General features: G+C 37.7%; 1 protein-coding gene and 1 pseudogene across 2 annotated transcripts in view; both read right to left on the bottom strand.

The window, feature by feature from the left end:
• The window catches only part of COPB2 (coatomer protein complex, subunit beta 2 (beta prime)), a 36,901-nt gene that overhangs the window by 6,566 nt on the left and 7,437 nt on the right, over window positions 1–22,898 (bottom strand). Inside the window, exons 2-15 of one of the 2 annotated variants that reach the window (XM_005863518.2) lie at window positions 20,561–20,698; window positions 17,388–17,474; window positions 17,057–17,183; window positions 15,819–15,967; window positions 13,386–13,532; window positions 10,667–10,766; window positions 9,938–10,080; window positions 9,514–9,713; window positions 7,150–7,260; window positions 5,277–5,365; window positions 5,083–5,189; window positions 3,931–4,074; window positions 2,931–3,061; window positions 1,976–2,183 (exon numbers count right to left, since the gene is read on the bottom strand). In XM_005863518.2, coding sequence (XP_005863580.1) covers window positions 1,976–2,183; window positions 2,931–3,061; window positions 3,931–4,074; window positions 5,083–5,189; window positions 5,277–5,365; window positions 7,150–7,260; window positions 9,514–9,713; window positions 9,938–10,080; window positions 10,667–10,766; window positions 13,386–13,532; window positions 15,819–15,967; window positions 17,057–17,183; window positions 17,388–17,474; window positions 20,561–20,698 — 1,881 coding nt within the window. Of the gene's footprint in view, window positions 1–1,975; window positions 2,184–2,430; window positions 2,562–2,930; window positions 3,062–3,930; window positions 4,075–5,082; window positions 5,190–5,276; window positions 5,366–7,149; window positions 7,261–9,513; window positions 9,714–9,937; window positions 10,081–10,666; window positions 10,767–13,385; window positions 13,533–15,818; window positions 15,968–17,056; window positions 17,184–17,387; window positions 17,475–20,560; window positions 20,699–22,898 lie in introns of both variants that reach the window. The other variant, XM_005863517.2, reaches the window with a different exon arrangement.
• On the bottom strand, window positions 11,878–13,171 carry LOC102246308 (annotated as a pseudogene).

The raw sequence follows: 22,898 nt of genomic DNA, 5'->3' as shown, positions 1-22,898 counted from the left end.
GCCTAAAAATACTAAAATCACTAAAATGTCAGTGAGGGCTACATGTCAGAGTGCCTGGCACAATGCTAAGTGCTCATTAAATGAATGAATGAGTCACTAAATTCACTAGATGAAGATACTGACACTGAGGTTCCCCAATCAAATGGCCCAGCCACATCACATGCGAGTTCATACCCAATAAGCCCACACACAAACTCAGACCTTTTGATCTGCTTCTTACACCTCTACTCTTAAATTAGTGCCCAAGGATCACCAGACACCTGAGGAAAATCCCTAACAAGATCAAAATGAACCACAGTAGTAACTTAACATGTAGGGAACCTACCATGTAGGGCAAAAGAAAACTTCAAAACTACAACAAAAAGAAACTACCATATCCTCAGAGAGAGAAGAGAAACTTTACCCATAAACAAGATTTTAAAAGTCCACAAATAACAAAATGAAAAAACCAGTTCAGGAAATCCAACACTTGAATAACAATTCCACAAAGAGAAACTATAAAGCAAAGGAAATCATTGGGAGAAATGATTTTTAAAACTCAAAAATGAAAAGGATGATTCTTCATCTAGAGTGGGAAGTCGTAAGAAACGTCTTAAAACTCCAGTTAAAAAAGTTCATCTAATATCCAGCAAAATGAATAATAATTGACCCCTTTCAAGGCCCACCATCATGATATCCAGAACAATAGGGACAAGATCCAAAAAAAGCTTCCAGGGAGAAAACACAGATCAGGTATCAAGAATCAGGGATATAAGTGGCTTTAGACTTTAATAATAACTAGAAGTTAGAAAGCAATAAAACAATATCTTTGATTCTGAGAGAAAACTACCCCAACCTTGAATTCTATATCCAGTGAAGTGGTCAATTATGGTATAGGGTAGAACAATGGCACTTTCAAGCAGTCAATGTCACAAAAAATTTACTTCCCAATAGACCCTTTCTCAGGAAACTACTGAAGGACATGCTCCAGCAAAATGAGGACATAAAAACCAGGTAAGAAGTTAGGGGATACAGGAAACAATAGATCCAACTCAAGAGAGAGGCCAAGGGGAGCCCCAACATGATGGTGAAGGGGGATATCCATGATGAGAGCAGAAAAACCAGTTCAGACTGAAGCTGACTAAACATACTGAAAGGAGATGTTAGGAAAATCTGGAGAACCAGCAGAGTAGGGAGAATAATCATAAGTACATTAAAAAAAAAAAAAGCAAAGTTTAAAAAAGAGAATTATTAACTTCAGGGAAAACAACTGCAGGAAGGGAAAGCTACAATATACCACATGGCTCAGCTATGAACAGTGTTTAGATAGCCATAATAATGTAAACACCGATACTGATCTATTCAAACTCATGATATAATTATATTGGAAGGACAAGGAATAGGAAAGTGTCATGTATGTGGGAGAAGCAGACGGGGTGAAAGACAGATAAATCCTCAGCAAGAGTGGGAAGTCATAGGAAATGTCTAAAGTTGAGAAACAGCATGGAAATAAATACCGAGTCAGCTAAATGAATTAAGTGATTACTTCTAGAAAGTAGAAATGAGAGAGGGAAGGGAGGGCTGTTTTTTCATAAGCCTTGTAAAACTTCATGTCCATATAACTTTGGTTACAAAAACACCACATCAAAAAAAAGACATATCACTCATTTTAAATTTTATGTTATGTGTATTTTACCATTAAAAAAAATGCCAGTTAGGAAAGAAAGCTCTAGTATAGAAATGAAAATAGTAACAGGATGGAAAAGAAGTCTACAGAAAGGAAAGACTGATAATCACCCCCAACATTTAAATGGGGTACCAAGGATGTAGGGGAAGGAGAAGGAAGAGTGTAACAGTGACTTACATTTACAGGAAAACTCCATTGCCATAAGGAAATCAGTGGCAATTAAAGTTTTTCCAATTTATACTGACATTCTTTTTAATTGCTGGTTTTAAAAAACACACAAAACTTAAATAAGCAAATAAGACCTCTTACCTGCTTTTCCAAAAAATGTGCGACTCTGGTCCTTTGTTCCTTGGGAATGGTGGGAAGGACTTTATCAGCCATGCTGAAGTCCCTCCGCATGACAGCCGTCTGGTATTCCAGCACTGAGACCAGGAGGGAGTAGCTGACGATGTTCAGTTCTTTATCCCCCAGATAAAGCCTGTTGTCTTTAGGAATATAGCCCAGGAGATACATCGTTCTGTATTAGAAACAGAAACTAATTTAGCCCAAATCAGTACACACAGATACACACCCCACATTTTGCCTCTAGCTCAAAATCTTTCCATTTGATTGATATAATTCTGGTTAGCAATTGCCAACCTACTAAAACTATAACATTGAAAAATCAGGCCTATCATTCCTATAAGCCAGCAATAGGTTTTATTTAAAAAGTATATTTTTAAATTTAGGATGCTTAAGGCAAAAGCAAAACAATACTCAGCTACCTGTCCAAGTGGGCAATGGTGACTATTTCTCCTCCAACATAGTAATTTAATCTGTTCACAGAACTTGTGTAAATGAAGCAGTCACCTACCCACAGCCCCGTTTTCACAATTTCCTGAATCTCACCAAGAACCTACAAAAAAAAAGAAAGTCTATTATTACCTTACTCAGCATTAGAAATCCTGTAACAAAAAAAATATAATTAAGATAAGGCAGAGTAAAAACAAAATCCTATTTCAAGAAAGAAAATCTAGCCTGGCCAGTGAGGCTCAGTGGTTGAGCATCAACCTATGAACCTGGAAGTCATAGTTGGATTCTGGTCAGGGCACATGCCCAGGTTGTGGCTTGATCCTCAATTCTGGTTAGCAATTGCCAACCTACTAAAACTATAACATTGAAAAATCAGGCCTATCATTCCTATAAGCCAGCAATAGGTTTTATTTAAAAAGTATATTTTTAAATTTAGGATGCTTAAGGCAAAAGCAAAACAATACTCAGCTACCTGTCCAAGTGGGCAATGGTGACTATTTCTCCTCCAACATAGTAATTTAATCTGTTCACAGAACTTGTGTAAATGAAGCAGTCGCCTACCCACAGCCCCGTTTTCACAATTTCCTGAATTTCACCAAGAACCTACAAAAAAAAAAGAAAGTCTATTATTACCTTACTCAGCATTAGAAATCCTGTAACAAAAAAAATATAATTAAGATAAGGCAGAGTAAAAACAAAATCCTATTTCAAGAAAGAAAATCTAGCCTGGCCGGTGAGGCTCAGTGGTTGAGCATCAACCTATGAACCTGGAAGTCATAGTTGGATTCTGGTCAGGGCACATGCCCAGGTTGTGGGCTTGATCCTCAGTACGGGGCATGCAGGAAGCAGCTGATCAATGATTCTCTGTCATTACTGATGTTTCTATTCCTCTCTCCCTCTCCCTCTCTCTAAGAAATCAATAAAAAACACACAACAAAACGTATTTTTAAAAAAAGAAAGAAAATCTATCTTTGGAATTTCTATCTGCTTTCTCCATTTAAGAACAGAATCCTGGATGAGTATTTGTAATGTAAAATCTCATTGTTGTGTCAAAGCTGTGATTAAAAAAGTGTTTATCTAAACTCCCAACACACATGAAACCAGCATAATAAGTATTTCATAAAATCTTCCAGGACATCTCCACAATAGATTATTTATCTTTACCATTTGAGAGCTCATTTAAATCACTGTGACCAAACTGTCTTAAAACCAAAACACCTTCTAAATTTCTTTACTGAAAGATAATCTAAATTAGTCTAAGGATTTCCTAAAATCAAAGCACAAATTTCTTTTAAATATAAATACTTTTAGACTCTGATCTCTAAGCCAATATTTTAATTTTCACATTTTACTGTAACTCCTTTAATGCTTAGTTCCCCAAAACCTAATTTACACTAAAATGTTAAAATGAGTGACGTTCTAAGAATATAAATCACTCAGAAGCAAAACTAAAGTTGTGCTGACGCAATTACCTCAAAGGCATCTTCAATGCCATCTTCAGTAACTCCCTCATGTGTTTCCTGTGCAGCCAAGACTTTTTCCGACAGATACTTAAGGATAAAAAATGACTCCTCAGTGGCAATACAGACTAGCTCTCCAGAGTCAGACCAGAAAATCTGCAACATGACAAAAACACAAACAAATGATTTTGGATTTCTGCGTAGATATGATAAATTGCATACACTTTCTGTCTTACAAGATTTATCTTATAGTAAGTATATACTTAGCAATTTAATACAGTGTGCATATACATCCATTTGAGAAGGTGGGCAGGGCAGTGCTGTTCTATTTAGCCTAGAAATGGACAGACGTAGGGAGACAGGTAGGAGAGCATCAGTGTTCACTAGATGTGCTGTAATTTAGAGGAGCAGAAACCCATTCCCTATTGTTCTAGAATGGTTTCCCCCCCCCCCCCCCCAGCATTATCAATTTTCAATCCCCCCCTGAACTTTTTAGACAGTTTTCATAATCACCTTCCCCTATGAAATTTTAATACCACAGATACTACTGTCTGTACGTTTATTTATAATGCATGCACATGGTATACAGGTTACAATACATACATATACATATGCATACTTACACTTTATAGATAGAAAGTTAAGCTTTTTCAACCCTCACTAACTGGTTTTTGCCCCTTTGCCCACTGAGAGTGCATGCTCTAGAAGACAGAAACATGACGAGGGAGGTGGACTTGCTGCCAAGGATAATTTCCTGACAATGAAAGCTGTCAAAGGAGCAGGCAGTTCTAAAGTAGAAAACTTTGTCACTGGAGATGGTTACCTAACGTTTAAGCAGCCACTATCAGGGAAAGGAGGAAAAGACATTCTGAAATGAGTGGGACTTCTCAGGCCTTCCCAAGTGAAGGACTCTCTGACCTTTTGTCTTCAAAGCATGCTTTTCTCAGTCAGGCAGGAGCCATTTAAAACATGAAAAGTGCTTGGCATTGGTATAACTTTGTATTTTTCAAAATATCCAACAGCTATTGCCTTATTTTAATACCACAACTCCGAGCTGCTAAGCAGTCCTGGGGTAAATGGTGCTATGCCCAACACAACGGAACAGGGACTGCAGGGTACAGGGACCCAGAGACACACATTCCCAAAACAATGGAGGGAACTCACATGTTTGGGCTGAATTTCAATTCTGCGTATGAGTTCTGTATTGTCCCAATCATAGAAAGCTAAGCCATTTACAGATCTGACCCCCAATAAGAAGCCTCCATAGATACCTGAAAAGAACAAAAAGGTTTTTACTTAGATGGTAATCGAGCCATTACAAAGCTTCTAAAAATGTATCATGTAAAAATAACACTCACTTTCAGCTCCAAAATCTGGTTTAAATGATTTTTTTTCCTTAAAGTTTTTAAATATCTTTACAACACTGTTGCTCTCTCTTATTGCATACCTGGGAGGAAAAACAGAAGGCAAACATAGCATATTATATACTAAATCATAATTCCATCAAATGTTACAAGTATCTTCAAATATAGTTATGCATAAATATAAAATATTTAAAGATTTGCTAATATAATTTTTCCTTAAGAGTTCAGTGAACAGTTGGACAAATTATGAATGGGTTTCACACTATTACACAGATTACTAGGGCTTACAAATTATTTTAGAAACTGAAAAAGACCTAAATGTCCACCATTAGGTGAATTATTGAACCAACTGTGGTATATTTGTACAACGGAATACTACTCTGCAAAACAATGACCAGTTACTGATTCATGAAACCATGGATGAATCTCAGAAACACTGCTGAGTAAAATAAGCCAGACAAGGGAGTGTACACCATGTAACTCCATTTATACAAAGCTCTAAAGAAGACAGATCTATATGGTGACAAAAAAGCAGATCAGTATTTGCCTGGGGCTTGGGAGTAGGGGTGAGTGCTGACTGCTAAGGGAAACATGGGGACATTTTTGAGGTGACAGAAATGTTCTGTATCTTGATTGTGCTGATGGTTAAAGTCTGCATACATCAGTTTAATTTCACTGAAATGTACACTTAAAATATTTTGTATAAATTATACTTCAGTAAAAGTGACTTAAAAAATAAAAAACAACTTTCATAAGTGGTTCACTAGTCAACCATGCTTGGCAAAAACTTAAGAAAATTGCATATATTCAGGCCTCTTGAAAAGAGGGGCTGTGGCCGTTGCTGGATATTCAAGAATATTCATTGACAAGTGCTGTGCTCAAGACAGAAAAGATGCTGAACAGTGCAGTGTCTTGGCTGGATAAAGCTGAAAAAGGCGAACTACCACACGAGAGGCAGCGGTATGTTGAGAGAGGTAAGCAATTCAGGAACTATAATTTTGCTTAAATGATAACAAAGTACCTTTTAGTATAGGGAACTGTTCATGAATGAGTGTATTTAGAAAATTTCTGAAAAGATCAAAACAATTCCTTATCTGTCAGTGAATCTTTTTTGTTAAAAAAATTTTTTAAATACATCTTATTACACAATACTGAGGCAACACAAAATATGGGGAAACAAAACTAAGAAAACTGAAGATATAATTCTGTGTGTGGTCTAACAACGACAAAGCCCTAATGTTTATCACAAGCACCAAACTGGAATAAAAAAGGAACCGGTCGGAGACTTTCTAGTATAATTCAGAGTTAAGTGTTTTCTTTTCCTGTTTTTAATGAGAACATTTTATGGACATTATGAATTAAGATAGAATTTGTTTTATTAAGAATGGGAAATAAAAGAAAATGTATTTTTAAAAAGATTCAATGAAGTTCTCGTCAAGATGACATCAGATTATAGCATCTCCCTCAGGCAGCTCATAAAGGGGCAGCAGCACCTTGGGACGCCAGGTCACAGGGTCACCCAGGTCACTTGCCAAAGACCTGATTTGAGGGCCTACTGTGCCTTGCACCCATAAGCACCAGGCATGGCAATGGGCTCCCATCAAGGAAATGGGTACTGGGTCCCCAGTTAATGGGATGATTAGGTCAGTTTGAGGGAGCCAGCTCAGTACTGCACATAGAAAGGGCAAAGGCACTCATGCTGCACAGCTGCCTCTGACTCTACCCTTCCAACAGGCAGCTCTGGTGAGAGCTGTTCTTTAACACGGAGAAGCAAAGCACACACTGCCCTCAAGAACCTCTCTGACCCAACCACACACAGAACAGCATTTGCAATCAGGGCAAGCTGGAAATCACACAGTCTACTTACTCTGAAGAATCATGGGCCCATGCAAACTCCTGGGCAGACCCAAAGCTCTTGTTTCTCAAAGCCATTGCTGGGTAGATGATATACTCGCCATCACCACAAACCACAACAAATCTAGAAATTATGGAAGCCGGGAAGGGAATTAGAGGACCAATGACATGTACAAGAAATAATGATTCATATTTATGTAAAATATTTTTAATAACAAATGTTATTTCAGTTGACGGTTACAACTGAACCTAATATCTTTTAAAGTTATACATTTCTTTGAATACAGAGCTAGATATATTCTACCCAACAAATCCAAAACCCACTATGAAGATGGGTTACTGCTGTAGTGGCTTTCTCTTATCAACAGGAGGATGAGAATAGCTGAGATGCATAGGGAGGATTCCAATAATTTAACCAGTATTTGTTGCACACCAAGATGCCTAGCGCTTTGCTCATTACATTTACACCATAAGAAGGCACTATCTTGCCCTGCCATTGTGGCTCAGTGGTTGAGCATCGATCCATGAACTGTTCATTTCCCAGTCAGGGCACATGCCTGGGTTGCAGGCTTGATCCCCGATGGGGAGTGTGCAGGAGACAGCCAATCAATGTTTCTCTCATTGATGTTTCTGTCCCTCTATCCCTCTTCCTTCCTCTCTATAAAAACCAATAAGAAAACATTAAAAAAAAAAAGGCACTATCTTATGCAAGACTATCTTCATTTTAAAACTGATCATTCAGCCCCAGCCGGTTTTGCTCAGTGGACAGAGCGTCGGCCTGCAGACTGAAGGGTCCCAGGTTCGATTCCAGGCCAGGGCACATGCTAGGTTGCAGTTCAATCCCCAGTAGGGGGTGTGTTGGAGGCAGCCGATCAATGATTCTCTCTCATCACTGATGTTTCTCTCTCTCCCTCTCCCTTCCTCTCTGAAATCAATAAAAATATATTTTTTAAAAAAACAAACAAAATACCCCTGATCATTCAAATGAAAAAAATATCTCACTCCAGTCCTAGCTGGTATGGCTCAGTGGATAGAGTGTTGGCCTGTGGACTGAAGGGTCCGGGGTTCAATTCCAGTCAAGGGCACATGCCCAGATTGGGGGCTCGACCCCCAGTGGGGGGTGTGCAGGAGGCAGCTGATCAATGATTCTCTCTCATCATTGATGTTTCTCTCCTTCTCCCTCTCCCCTTCTCTCCGAAATCAATAAAAATATAAAAAAATAAATCTCACTCCAGTTTTTAATGAATGTTAAATTTATCAAAATAAACAGGATATTCTAGCATTTAAATAATGAGTATAAATAGAATGTTGCATAGTCAAAATTTTCTCAATAGATATAAAGCAACTCTTTACAATTTCTAATTTAGAACACTGTATTGGCTGTTATTGGACTGCCAAAGGTGAATGCAAAACTTACAGCAAAAAATGTCTTTTGATATTAAAGAGAAAATATATAATGTGTTCTTAATCTTCATAAAAAGACTTTTTTACAAATACCACTTAGTGAACTAGGCAGCATACTTGGTTTACATACTTTGTCTTTTTTTTAATACTCAGGACAATATTATAAAATGCCCACATCTACTGTAAAATAATTATTTTATATGTTTTTATTGATTTCAGAGAGAGGAAGGGAGAGGGAGATGGATAGAAACATCAATGATGAGAATCATCGATCAGCTATCTCCTGTATGTCCCCTACTGGAGGTCGAGCCAGTAACCCGTACATGTGCCCTGACCAGGAATCGAACTGTGATCTCCTCATTCATGGGTTGACACTCAACCATTGAGTGACACCTGCTGGGCTAAAATAAATTTTAAAGCTCCACAGGCTTAAATTCATTGTGCTAGCAACTCTTCTCTCATAAAATGTTTGGTGATTTATAAATCTTACGAGAGAAATAGAACTGATGGTTCAAATTACCAAAAAAAAAAAAAGTTATTGCCAATCCCAAAACTTTTCAAAAGACATACTAATATGTATGTGTGTGTGTGTGTATATATATATAATCTCAGAGCCAGCTTTTCTTCTTAAGAGCACTGAGTCAGCAAATATTAAGAGGGCACCTACTGCGCCTCAGGGTAAGACATGACCCTTGCTCTCAAAGGACCACAAGGACACAAACCCAACACATCTGAATAAGAGTAACTGTTCAAAATTGTGTGGTGGGACCAGGCCAGGAAGGCAAGTATGTGTTACCTGGCATGCCACGTCGATCCACTGGTATGGCTGCTGGCAGCTGTGCTGAGCATTGTGCAGCCAGGGCAAGAGCTCAGTGAGGGATGCCCACCACAGGGAGGAGTGTACATTCTGTGGCTCCTCAAACCTGCTCTGGCACACACAGAAGCTCAAAAGGAGATTTTGGTGACAGCTTACCGCCCATTAGGATTGTGCTGAATAGTCTGAGGGTATATTTCACAACTGCCCATATCCTTTACTGCCAGTGGCAATCTTTCTCCATCTTTAATTTCAGCATCGCCCATTGCTTTTAGGTTGGCCTGCTGGACTTCTGAATGCTTGGCCCAAATTATCTTTCCATTGGCATCCATGGACATGGCAGGTTCCTCCCGACCAAGCTGGAAGAATGACAAATGACTCTTAGCAATGAAAAGGAAAAGCAAAACCACAACAAAACAAACATTTCCTTTCTTCCGCTCCAAACCTCCAGTGCTTACTCTCTTGTGCTTAATAAAAGCAGTAGCAGTTTAACAAAACTGGTGACTTGGAAAATGACTGTACTAAAAACAATGATTGCTTCCCCGATGCTCACCTATTCAGAGACGGTATAATTAGTGATTACCTTAACAATGATACTCCCTTCGTCATAGCCCAAAGCGACATTATTGGACCCTCTCAGACTGGCCACACACCACACCCTCTCCATTCCATAATTCAATGTGCTCTCAAGGCGATATGTACTTGAATGCCATATACGCACAGTTCCTAAAAAGAAGGATGGGAATACTCGCTTTTAATTTGAATATCCAACAATGAACTGTCAGGTGAACCAGATGCAAACAGGAAACACTTCCTGACATGGTAGCTTAACTTTTTATAAAGTGACATAAATAAATTAGTAATAGAAAATTAATAATCAACTAAGAAATGTCATTTTAATGTGAGTTAATAACCTGCTGGCTACAGTGCTTACTGTGTGCCAGGTGCTTTATACATGTGATTTCTCCTCATCCTCTCACTGTAATCCTCTGAGGTAGGTATGTCTATTCCCAATTCATAATTCGCCCAAGCCATATCCATGAGGTGGCAGAACCTGAATTTGACCCCAGGTTTTATGCACCAAAGAACAGGTTTGTTCAGTTTTTCTCTAGGACTTCTAGATGTCCTCTTATTTGAGTAATAGAGTCAAAACACATTAGGATGATGATGCCATTCCTTTACTCTTTTATAGTTTAAGTATTCTACTCAAATAAAAAATATTAAAATTTATTGGAAAACTCCAATTACAATGCAGGGGTCTACCTGACCTAAATATCCACTTAGTAATTATAAGCATACATTTCCAACTTACCGTCTTCTGAACCTGTGATGATGATTGGCAACTCAGGATGAAAACTGGCACAAGACACATTTTGGGCATGTCCCTCCAGTGTCTGCACACATGTTTTATTCTGTAGTGAAAAACAAGTAACTATTTCATCCTTAATTTTGCCAGTGCATAGACATATAAATTATAGTGGTGATGACAATCTAAATAGTTTTCAGTATAGACATTCTTGAAATAGAATTATCTTGTGTATACATATTTCCTCTTATTATTTCATAGTACAGGCAAATGTAAATGTATATATCACACTTAAAAATGAACACACACACACACACACACACACACACACACACACACATGATCTCTGGTTTGCATCTGAGTATTTTCCCCTAAATTCTTAAGTATCTTGAATGCTTTTATCCTGTATTTAAATACAAAAATGGTCTTCTAGGTCTCATTTTATTAAACTGCTCAGGGAAATTGTTATGTGAGAAGCAAAAAATAAATAAATAAATTTAACAAAATCTTGAAGATAAAAACTATAGTAACAAGAGTTCATAACTAGGCTTATAAGAGTCTATGTGGCAAAATGGTTGTTTCATGGCTATATCATGACATCATTCATTCATCTGCTAGTTTTCAAATATAAACAGAAGCCTGCCCAGGATGATACTAAAGGATTTAAGAATTCACATTAATTATAATGATAAATTTTTTTTTTAATCTGTTAATAGTTTTCTTTCTTTTAATGTGAAATACCATGGGACAGGATTAGAAGGATGGAAAAATTTAGTCAATAACTGCCTCACAAGGGATAAGAAAAGTTCTGTCAGCCAAGCCGGTGTGGGTCAAGGGTTGAGTGTTGACCTATGGACCAAGAGGTCACGGTTGGATTCCCAGTCTGGGCACATGCCCGGGTTGCAGGATCCACCCCCAGTAGGGGGTGTGCAGGATTCTCATCATTGATGTTTCTCTTTCTCTCTCTCTCTCTCTCTCTCTCTCTCTCTCTTCTCTCTCTCTCTGAAATCAATAAAAATATATTAAAGAAAAATTCTGCCATGATATTAGCAAAGATGAAGGAGAAAATTTACATTGTAAGAGGTACCATTTCCTCACAGAATACCTCTTGGCATTTCCTGAATGAGTGACATTAGTAATCTAAATAAATAATATTTTGAGAAGAGCAACAGATAAAATTTAAAGGGATTATTAAAATATTTACAAGACTGAACAATTCTTGAACTCTTATTAAAACCACTAAGAATGAACATTTCTTTTTTTGTGAATTTCATAAATGACTAAATGTGCAACTGACATCTGCTAGTGATCTGGTAATACACAATTTGTTTTTATTGTGTTTTCTAACCGTAAGAGATTAAAGGCAAAGCCTATATGAAGCTGTACACACATAAAAAGTGGTCACTGGGGGGCACATTACCAGTGAAATGGTAGGAAAACCAATCTTTATCTGGTCAAGAGAAAATACAAGAAATAGCACTCTGCATGCTTCACTCAACAAGATGAATTTCCCTAGGAAGAACCCAATGAAAATGGCTGCAATTACAAGAAGTGAAGGAAAAGGACTGGTGGCACTATCGCTGAAGGATGCAGTGCGGTTGATCCAGGTTTATCTGAGTGTGCTACTTTTCTGGGCCTTAAGCCTTCATCTCTCAGCTGTCGATTTTCTTCTAACAGCTTCATCATTTCTCCCTGAAGTCTTTTACACTTCCATGAATTTCCTTGTTTCAGTATCACTGAATGAAACACTGCGGTTTTGGCATGGGTCCATCTTGTTTAGATGCACTCAGCGGAACAGCTTTGCTAGGTTCCATATCATTCAATTTATCATTTTCCTTGGCATTTCAAAAACACACCTCAATTTAGAATCCATTAATGCATTAGGTTTTTGCCTCTTTTCACACAGTGCCTATATCTGAAATGTTTGGTGGAGCAAAAATTGTACCATAAACTTGTGTTTACTCTTCATTAGGATCATAGTGAAAAGGCTGCAGCATTACTGAAACTATCACAGTCAGCCCGGATCAATAATTCCACTGTTGGGCCTCACACAGTATCCTAGCGGATGGATTTCACAACTTAAGATTTGTAGTGCCTACCTCTGTAAAGGCTGAGCTCTGTGGGAAGGTGGAGGACCAGGATCTGCTTGTGTTCCGCCACGGCACCAGAGGCAGATGCCATCAGACAGTGCAGAGCAGTGCAGGTACAGGGTCAGGGGCGTGGCCGTGGGGGCAGTTTGCTGGCTGGGGACGGGAGACTATGGGGGCTATGGCTTGGCCAAGCTCTTATGATGTGGCCAGTTCACGACTCCCACATCCCAGCGCCCACCATTATGTCCTGGGTTGGTAGGCTACCGGCTGGGTCAGCAGCTCTGGATCTCACAACTGACTCAATCCCACACCAGCTGCTGGGGCCACACGCACTGCAATCCTCGGTGCCCCGTGTGATGACTTCTGAGTGCCTATGTGAGCGCTCTGGCAGCCAGGAGCCCAAAATTTCTAATTTCTACTATTAAATAAATATGACAGCATTTTATTTTTAAATTGTGTTAGACATTTGTTTTCATTTTTATGGGAGATTCTGGGACCACAGTTTAGGTAAAATACTAAGGCCTTAAGTTATTACACTATGAACAGAGTTCAACAATCCAAGTTTTAACTGTCCTATAAGAAACAGTAAGAAGCACATCTTACATATGTCAAGTAAAGTTATAAAAGAAATGTACCTGATAGTCCCATATTTTAACCAGACGGTCATCTGCACCTGAAATAAGGTATGGTTTGTCGCCACCACTGTAGTAATCAATGCAATTCACGCCTTTCTCATGTCCCTCCAAAGTGAAGTTTGGTGATGAAGAGCCCAGCTGCCACACCTTCAGAGAGCAACAGCACCTGCCAGTCAGTATGGGGTCTTGCTATTCAGGAGACAGCTCTACCATACCTCTGACAAAGTATGTAAAATGTGAAAGCGTACGTAAAATGTGAAAGCCCAGGAGAGAGAAGCTAAAGAATGTTCATTCTTTCCACCCATTTGTCTTTGTTCTTTCTCACTTTACCTGAATTTCCAGGAGGCAGAATCATTATGGTATAATCTGAAAATGCCAATTTCCAGGCTTTAATCCCTAGCAATTATGATTCAGTGGCTCTATAATGAGCCCAGGAAACTAGATTTTTAACAGACACACCAGGTGACCCACAGGCTACACTTTGAGAACAACTTTAAGGGTAGAAAATGATTTTATGAGAGATTTAATATAAAGCTAATGAAATTTAATAAGATCTATTGAAAGGAGAAAATTACTGCTTAAGTGAAAGTATGGGAAAGTAGTCAAACATTACTACAGCATTAGTATTGACTTTATCTTTACAAATATTTAATAAGTGCCAAATATATTGGGAGACCCTGTGAGAAATATAAAGATGTGTAAACAAATGTTTGCCAAGTACTGTATACAACAAATTACTACAGCCAAAGACAAGACAATTCTTATTCTCAAGATATACCAAATTTAGTGAAAAAAATTAATCACTAAGTTTAATTCAAAGTTTCCAACCCATATCAAAAGCAAGGACAATGCAATGAAAGGAAAAAAGAGTAAGGTCAAAACCTTAAGATGTTCAGACATATAACATTTAATAATAATTAAATTGTCAAACAATTAACATACAACATCCTATATAATAAAAAGGTAATATGCAAATTGACCCTAACAGCAGAATGACTGGGAATGACTGGTCACTATGACACACACTGACCACCAGGGGGCAGACGCTCAATGCAGGAGTTGCCCCCTGGTGGTCAGTGCGCTCCCACAGGGGGAGCTATGCTCAGCCACAAGCCAGGCTGATGGCTGCCAGCACAGCGGTGGTGGTGGGAGCCTCTCCCGCCTCCTCAGCAGCGCTAAGGATGTCTGACTGCACCTTAGGCCTGCTCCCTGCTGGCAAGTGGACATCCCCCGAGGGCTTCCAGGCTGCCAGAGGGATGTCTGACTGCCAGCTTAGGCCCGTTCCCCCCAGGGAGCGGGCCTAAGCCAGCAGGTGGACATCCCCTAAGGGGTCCCAGACTGCGAGAGGGCACAGGCTGGGCTGAGGGACCACCCCCCTCCCCGAGTGCACAAATTTTTGTGCACTGGGCCTCTAGTTATGTATAAAAGAAAAAATGTTATATAAGCATACACGTGTAAGCAAAAGTTAATGCAATATGTCATTTTAAATCTATGCACAGAGATATGTTAAATATTGTAATGGAAAAAGGAATATGAGTGCACTGACTGCAATACATTTTTAGCATCTGTTTGGGGAAGGAGGGTGACACACAGTTCCTGCCCCAAACATCAACATTTCAGGGAATAAAAATTTCCAAAGGCACATTATTATTCAATGTGAAGGCCATTAGGAGAGGCAAAAGGCAATGGAATGAATGGGATGAGCATGGATGCCTGGAGAGCGTCTCAGAGTAAATAACTGTGCTAAGCCTTGAAGGATGAGTAATTCACCAGAGGAAAATAAATCAGAAAGGGAGAGTAAAGCGTATTGCAGGCACAGGGAATGGCTAAATAAGGTAAGGTTCTGTGAATATTCATGGTATCTACTAGTATAGAGAATGGTGGCTAGACCAGGGTAATAAGAGACATCTCTAATATTAGCTGAGAAGCCACTGTATTCTACATTAGGCATTTGAATTTTATCCTTAGGTTGGCAACTGGTAAGTTAGAATCCATGTTTTGGAAAGTTATCTGGCAGCAGTATGGAGAAATAGAGTAAGAAAAAGAGAATAGAGGCAGATAAAATTTAAATAATAAACAGATTCATAATCAGCAAAGGTCAACAACAAATACACTAAAAGGAGAGGAAATAGTAACCAAGAGAAGATATGGGCATTTTTAAAATTCTGGGTTTGTAGAGGTTTAAAAGTCTTACAAAATATCGCTTCCACATGGTAAAACACCTCTTCATTAAGAACACTGAGTTGCCACAATATTTTTTCTAAACAGAATATGCCTTTCTGGATCAAAATGAAGTCCTATTTTGACTTCAAAATGAGCTATTGAGAGAAACTTCAAAGATGGGAACAACTTTCTGGGCAGCAGGGAGTACAATACCTAAAACCACTGCATTTCACCAATAATCATAACTGACACAAACAGTAAACACCCTACCTTGATAGTTCTGTCCAAAGATGCGCTGGCAAACTGATTGTTATCTTTGGGGTTGATCACAATCTGCATAACATAATGGGTGTGTCCTTCAAACACTTGTGAGCAAGACCATTTTTTATCCCAGTCCCAGAGCTTAATAAGCATGTCATCTAGGCCAAAAGAAATTCTCAAGTTAATTGCAATTTCTGTTTGTTTCATTCAGAAATAAGAAATCTCTGAGCCTTTTAAGGCAGCAGAACACCAATCATTTTATGACTTACAGAAACAGTGTCAGATTTGAGTAGATATTTCAAAATCCTTATTTATTCTAAGAATAAACTTAACTCTCTTCAGAAAAGTAGAGATAAAATAGAGAAATTACTAATAACAAATATAAAAATTTCATGGAAAAATTTAAGACAGACTCTGAGCTTTACAGGATGACAAAAGAGTAATGCAAGTTTGATTAGAATGTAAGTATGGCCCGGGTGGTGTAGTACAGCGGTTGAGTGTTTATCTAGGGACCAACAGGTCACTGGTTCGATTCCTGGTCAGGGCACATGCCTGGGTTGAGGGCTAGATCGCCTGTGGGGGGGCGTACAGGAGGCAGCCCATCAATGATGTTTCTCTCTCATCAATGTTTCTATCTCTCTATCCTTCTCCCTTCCTCTCTAAAAAAATCAATAAAAACACTAAAAAAAAAAGAATGTAAATATGACTGAACAATGATGGCAATGACTATTAGGGAATAAGCAGTTCTCTTATGCTACAAGATTGGTTTTAAAAGTTTTGAATTACTTCTCAATTTTTAACTTAAAAATGTTTCAAAGAGATATTACCAATTCAGTGCAACTTGTTTTAATTGCCTTCCAAAAGGTCCACTGTTTTATACATAATACCAAGGAGCAAACTAGTCTGAACATAAAGGTAAAACTGACTAGGGTATATGGCAATCTGCCCAAAGCTCCCTCATCAGCATGTAAATGAGCTGTCTGTTCAGATGTTTAAGCATCTAGACCTTCAGATCGTCCCTGACAGGGAATTGAAGCAATTCTGCTATACAAATCCTAAATAGAGTTGATATTTCATTAAAATATAAAAAGTACGCAGCATCGATATCAAGTTAATGGATTTAAATAGTTTAAAGGCTGCTTGGAATTAGAACTCTACTTGTAGCAGCAGTAAAGAATTACATGTCTCAGTGAATGAAAATAAATTACTCTAAGAGATGCACATGACCAAAAGAGGTCACCTCTTACCACTGCTAGTGAGAATGAAAGGCTGGGTTGGATGAACAGCGATACAGCGAATGTAGTCTGAGTGCGCTTCAAACATATGAACTCTCTCCAGAGTGTTGTAATTGAACACTCTAATCTGCATGTCATCCTAGAAATGGAAATTTAAAAACTATCATTACTGTTATGAAGTAAATTGCATGAAAAAATATACTACAGGCTCGGGGTATAAAGCCCATGCTTCAAAACATTGCACTAATTTACAAAACAAATCAAGAATCAGAATTCTGCAACTAATTTACATAATCTTTGACCAATTCAGAAAATGGGATTAGAAATTCATATAATTACTTACCGCTCCTGTCACAACCCAATTCTTTCTTGCAACAAACTTTGCAGCTCGAACAGGAAGGTCACATACTTCAAATGTTTTTACCAGCGTCTTTAAAATTTAACAAGAATATACACTTTGAGTTATGGGAAAATAACTGAAAAATCTATTCTATTTTAAACATCTAATTTAAAAATATTATTAGGCTAAAATATGAAAGCTCAGCAGTCAAGTTAAAAAGAAATAGATCTTTTTTTTTAACAGGTTCAAAGTTAAAATACTTATAAAAAATAAAAGAAAGTGAATGTTCACAAGATGAAATTCCAGATCCTCTGTGCTCCAGCATTTCCCTACTTCTCTAGCTTCATCTTTGGCTACTCCCAAACTTACCTTTACTCCTGTTCCCTCTGCCTGAAAACCCGCCCAATGGATCTTATACTTCCCTATTATAACTTAGCACCACTATAATTATGTGTTTAATATCAATCCTTCCTGCCAAGCTCTCTGAGGGCAGGAATCTTGTTCACCACTATATTCCCAGAGTCTAAAACACTGACCGGAAAACAACCAGTGTGTTATAAGTATCTGTTCAATGAACTAGCTCCTAGTTTCTTCTTTTTAAAATGAAACCCATAAACTCATAAAATAAACTCACAAACAAGAAACAATTCTTTTGTACACTTCAGCGTATGCTTCCATACAAATGTTATTTATCTCTTTTTAGTGAAATAACTAAAGAGAAACAGTGATGTAGATGTTCCTTCAAGCTGCTCCAAAAGGAGTAATATACACAGGATAAAGGTAAAAAACTAGGAGACACTCCTAGAAAGAGCAGGGATGAATGCATTTCTTTGTTCTCCCACTGTGATTCCTTGTTCTTTAAAATTCTGAAAAATCAAACTATCGTTTTTCAATCTCTTTTTTCGTACCATAGAGTAATAAAAACAGCACATTTTACTGACTGATTAACCATGTGAATGAAACAAAAAGAATAGGGACTAGTTCATCAGAACTGTTAAGCCTACTACTCTGGTTTGGGAAGCTTCTTCAAATATTGAATAATTGGGGACATTAACTCCAACCTGTACAGCTGCTACCAGTTAACTGTGACAGGGACACTGAGAACAGATAGAAATACAATCTATAAGATCACAGACAAATTCACTAAAACTCACGAGGAGCCAACAAATCCAGGGATCTGGTGAGCAGTAAAAATAAAACAGCTGTAGAACCAATAGTCAAGGTTCAGGTCCACGTTAAATGCTGTAGTTGGTAAAGATGACATGAGAGCTGGTCTCCTTACTCTAAAACACACAGGTCTCATACACAATTTTACCCAATCTGATTTAACCCTTTTGACAAGCTTGTGATGCAGGGAAGGAAACAATCTCATCTTCACTACAGATAAGTAAACTGAGCCTCAACATGGTTGAAAGGCTTGCCCATATCATTTAATTAGCAGGATGGCTTCAAATTCTAACATACTGATTTTTTAACCATTGTAGCCACCACCTTAAAAAGTATATATCTTCTTACTTGAAGTTCAAGTACATTTGAATTCATTTCCAAAACCCTTTTTATTTTTTTCAAGAATTTTGCTTCCAATTATACATGAGTGGTAAGTGACTCCTGTTGGTGATAAACAGGAAAGAACAAAATCAGGGAAAACCAAAAATAGATCAACCATTCAACAAAGACTGAGTACGCACAATGAGCCTGACTGCCAGGTATGCACTTGGAGCAATAGTGGGAACTAAGACTAGGATAATCCCTGCCCTTATAGTACCTCCATTCTTGAAAAAAAGAAAATTAAACAATTTACTACTGATGAGATAAATTATGAAAGCACAAGCAAATGGCCTTGCAGGGCACAGAAGGGTACAAAAGAGAAAATCAAGGCAAAGTAGATGGCCTAAAGTAGAATTATGTTACAGTAAAGCCTAGAGAAGGGTAAGGGAAATACACCAAGGTTTTAGAAATTAGTACAGAGCTGAGAGATAGCTAAATGGAGCCGACAGAGGGGATCCCTAGAAAGAAGTAGGAAGTGTGGTGGGGGTGAAGGGAAGCATCAGCATATCTGTTAAGCATAAAATCAGAAAGGTTTCAAACATTTAGATGAAAAAGTAGACCAAAAAGAAAAGAAAACCACATGAAACAGAATGCAGATATCTGCATCAAGGCAAAAGGAATTCACAAGATAAAGCTCTGAAATTGCAGAAGACAGAGATCAAGCAATAGTAATATAGTAATAAATGGAATGTTTATTATTCATTAGTTCAACAAAAAATTATTGAGCACTTACAATGGGTCAGGTAATATTTTAGGCACATGGATGCAGCAGAGAACTAAGTGTTAATGTGCATAAAATGTCACCAATGGCGTCTTTAGTGTGCAGTCATTATTGTTTCATTATAGTGATATAAAGCTGTAACAGTATTTTTCGGTTTACTCCTGACCTTGGTTCCCTCAGCCTATTTTGCTATCTTAAATTCCTCAAATGTGAATATGTGAATTTTTATCTGTATTTAATAACTTAACCTTGGACATTGCGGATAATTACTGTATAAGCAGACATAACTGTATGGTAAAGTGCTGACTATATGTTCTGTACTTTGAAAGAAAAAGATTAAGGATGGTCACGAAAGATTAGAAAATATGAGATAAACTAATTTGAAGAATACATTATTTACTCATATGAAAAAGAGAACAAAACAAGCATTTAAGGCAAATATTCTGTAAAATGCATATTCTAATATGCGTAATCAAAAGCTGACTACAAATATTTCTCTGATGTAATTTAAAATTTGTATGGCTGATTGAAAGTTATCTACATACCATATTAAGCACTGGGAGAAAAACTTGAAAATCCCATTCTTGAGTTTGTTAAAATATTCACTAAATGGAAAATTAAGTACTATTAATTACTTTCTCTGGAGCAAGTACTCATATTGGTGTCGGTTTCCTTAATCTCAAAGAAAAACTAATGCTCCATACATAATAATTTAACATTTAAATACTGCACTATACAAGCCCAGAACAGTGTCTCCCACAAGCTATGTTCCTCTTTATTGAAAATTCTTTGTAACAATTTGAGAAAGCAATCTGAACATAGCTACTGGACTCTGCTATAGTTCTTCTTTCTCATTATAAACATAGTCTAACACAGCATTTCTAATAAAGTCCTTAAAAATTCCTACCTGTGTTTCATGATTCCAAACACACACACTGCCATTGTAAAGACTCGCTAACATCCATGGCTCTGTGGGATGCAAATCCACACTCTTAACTCGATCAGACCGAGCAGTTAGCTTTCTCTTGATATCAAGTCGTAGAGGCTAAGAAGAAACAACATTTAAAAAAATGTAAATTGCTATGCCAAATAAAATGTTTGAGATTGTAGCTAAAAACAGTGTATTAACAACAGGCTTACAAAACAATTCAGTTTTTGCTTTGCTAAATTGTAGAGTTTCAAGTCTAAACGTCCGGATGGAGAAGTAGACCAAAAACAACAACAAAAACCCAGAATACATGTTACCTGCAAAGCAAAGAAATTCACAAGGTAAATTCTTCTACTTCTTCACTTATGTACACAAAAAATATAAATATTTAAAAATTTTAAATTTATAGCTGAAGTTGTCAAGCATTTTGGTCTCAGGACACATTTATACTCTTAAAAAAGTATCTTAATAAAGCTTTTTATATGGGTTATATCTATTGATATTTACCATGTTAAAAATTAAAACTAACAAAATATTTATGTATTAAGTCATGTTCAAATAACAATAAACCCATCTCATGTTAACTTAAATAACACACTTTTATGAAAAATAATTATATTTTCAAAAAAACTTAGAAGAGTGGCAATGTTTCACATTTTTACAAAACTTTAAATTCTGATTTAATAGAGAATAGTTGTTTTCTCATATCTGCTTAGGTTTTCAATATGTTGTAATATGTTGTTTTGGTTGATGCATATGAAAAAACACATCTGGCCTCAAAAAGATATTTAGTTAGAAAGAAAGAAATATTTTAACTTTTTTTCAAATAACTGTGGATATTCTTCTTTGATAACAACACCAACACTTAACAAGTGATAGTTTTTTAAAGGTCACTTGCAATGTAAAATCTGAAACCATACAAATGAACTTTTTACCCTTTGTTACTTAAAATCCATTGATCTATTCTGTATTTTGAATAGATCCATGCATCATTTTGTAACATCATGCACTGATCATTTGGAAACAGTTGCTTCACTGAATTATGCAGATCTTCCAAATGTTGACATATTTCATTACATGGTATCAAAATCACATTCATTAACATCACCACCAACTTCAACTGATTTTTTAAGAATTACAAATCTGTTAAGGTCAGTGATAAAAGTTTTCTAAAATTCTAACTCACTGAAAAGCTCTAATTTTATTATTAGCAACAAATACTGTCAGGGATCAAATAACTTGTTTCAGTTTTTAGAAAATGTATGCCAATAATCAAGTCTGAGCAACCACAGTTTGTCAGCCACTATTACAAGTAAAGCTAGCAACACAACAGAAGTGCCTCATGCATACTTCCCATTCCATCACACAGAATAATTAAAAGTTGTATACACAGTGTTGAGATGTGATAAAATTAATAATTTTTATTGCTTCATCAATGACATTCTTAATGAAACTGGCTCTTTAGATAAAATTGTGTGACAGTGAAGAAATACACTATCAGTACAATTTGGTGACACTGGCAATTTCACCTTTCATTACTTTTACAGCATCAGATATATGTTACAAATATCAACACAGGAAAAAAGGCCCATAGTGTCTTACTATTAGGAAACAGTTTTAATTTGTGGACCTTCTGAAAAAATATGGGGACTCCTACGAGATCACAGATCACATTTTCAGACCCTGGGTTTATAGACTATCCAGTAAATAAATATAAAATATCTACTAAATCACAAATTCTTGCCCATGTCATTAGTATCACATAAGAAAATATTCTTAAGAAGTGTTATTCATGAAGTCTTAGTAACACTAAATTATAGTATTAATCAAAACAGTATAGTATTGGCATAAAAACAGATCAATGGAACAGAATAGAGAGCCCAGAAATAAACCTACACATATATGTAGTCAAGTTATCTATCTATACTAATAAAAGAGTAATATGCTAATTAGACCAGGACACCTTCCGGAGACCTTCTGGATGTCCTTCCAGATAAAGCCGGAGGCTTGGCCGGCCTGAAAACCGCCCCCAAACAGCCCTCAGCCCCTCGCCCAGGCCGGCCACGCCCCACGCGGGACCCTCACCCCGATGGGGGATGGCCAGCCTGCAAATGGCCCTCAGGCTCTTGCCCAGGCCAGCCACACCCCCCAGTGGGGAACCCCCACCCTGAAGGGGGTGTGGTCAGCCTGAAAACGGCCCTCAGCCCCTCACCCAGGCTGGCCATGCCCCCCAGAGGGAACCCCCACCACGAGAGGGGCGTGGCTGGCCTGCAAACTGCCCCCGGCCCCCCCCCCCGGCCGGCCCCCCCCCCCCACG

Source organism: Myotis brandtii, unplaced genomic scaffold (assembly GCF_000412655.1).
Source record: "Myotis brandtii unplaced genomic scaffold, ASM41265v1 scaffold18, whole genome shotgun sequence".
In the NCBI taxonomy this organism is placed as follows: Eukaryota; Metazoa; Chordata; class Mammalia; order Chiroptera; family Vespertilionidae; genus Myotis; species Myotis brandtii.
Note: the sequence above shows the minus strand (reverse complement) of the source record. Positions and strands in the feature narration are given on the sequence as shown.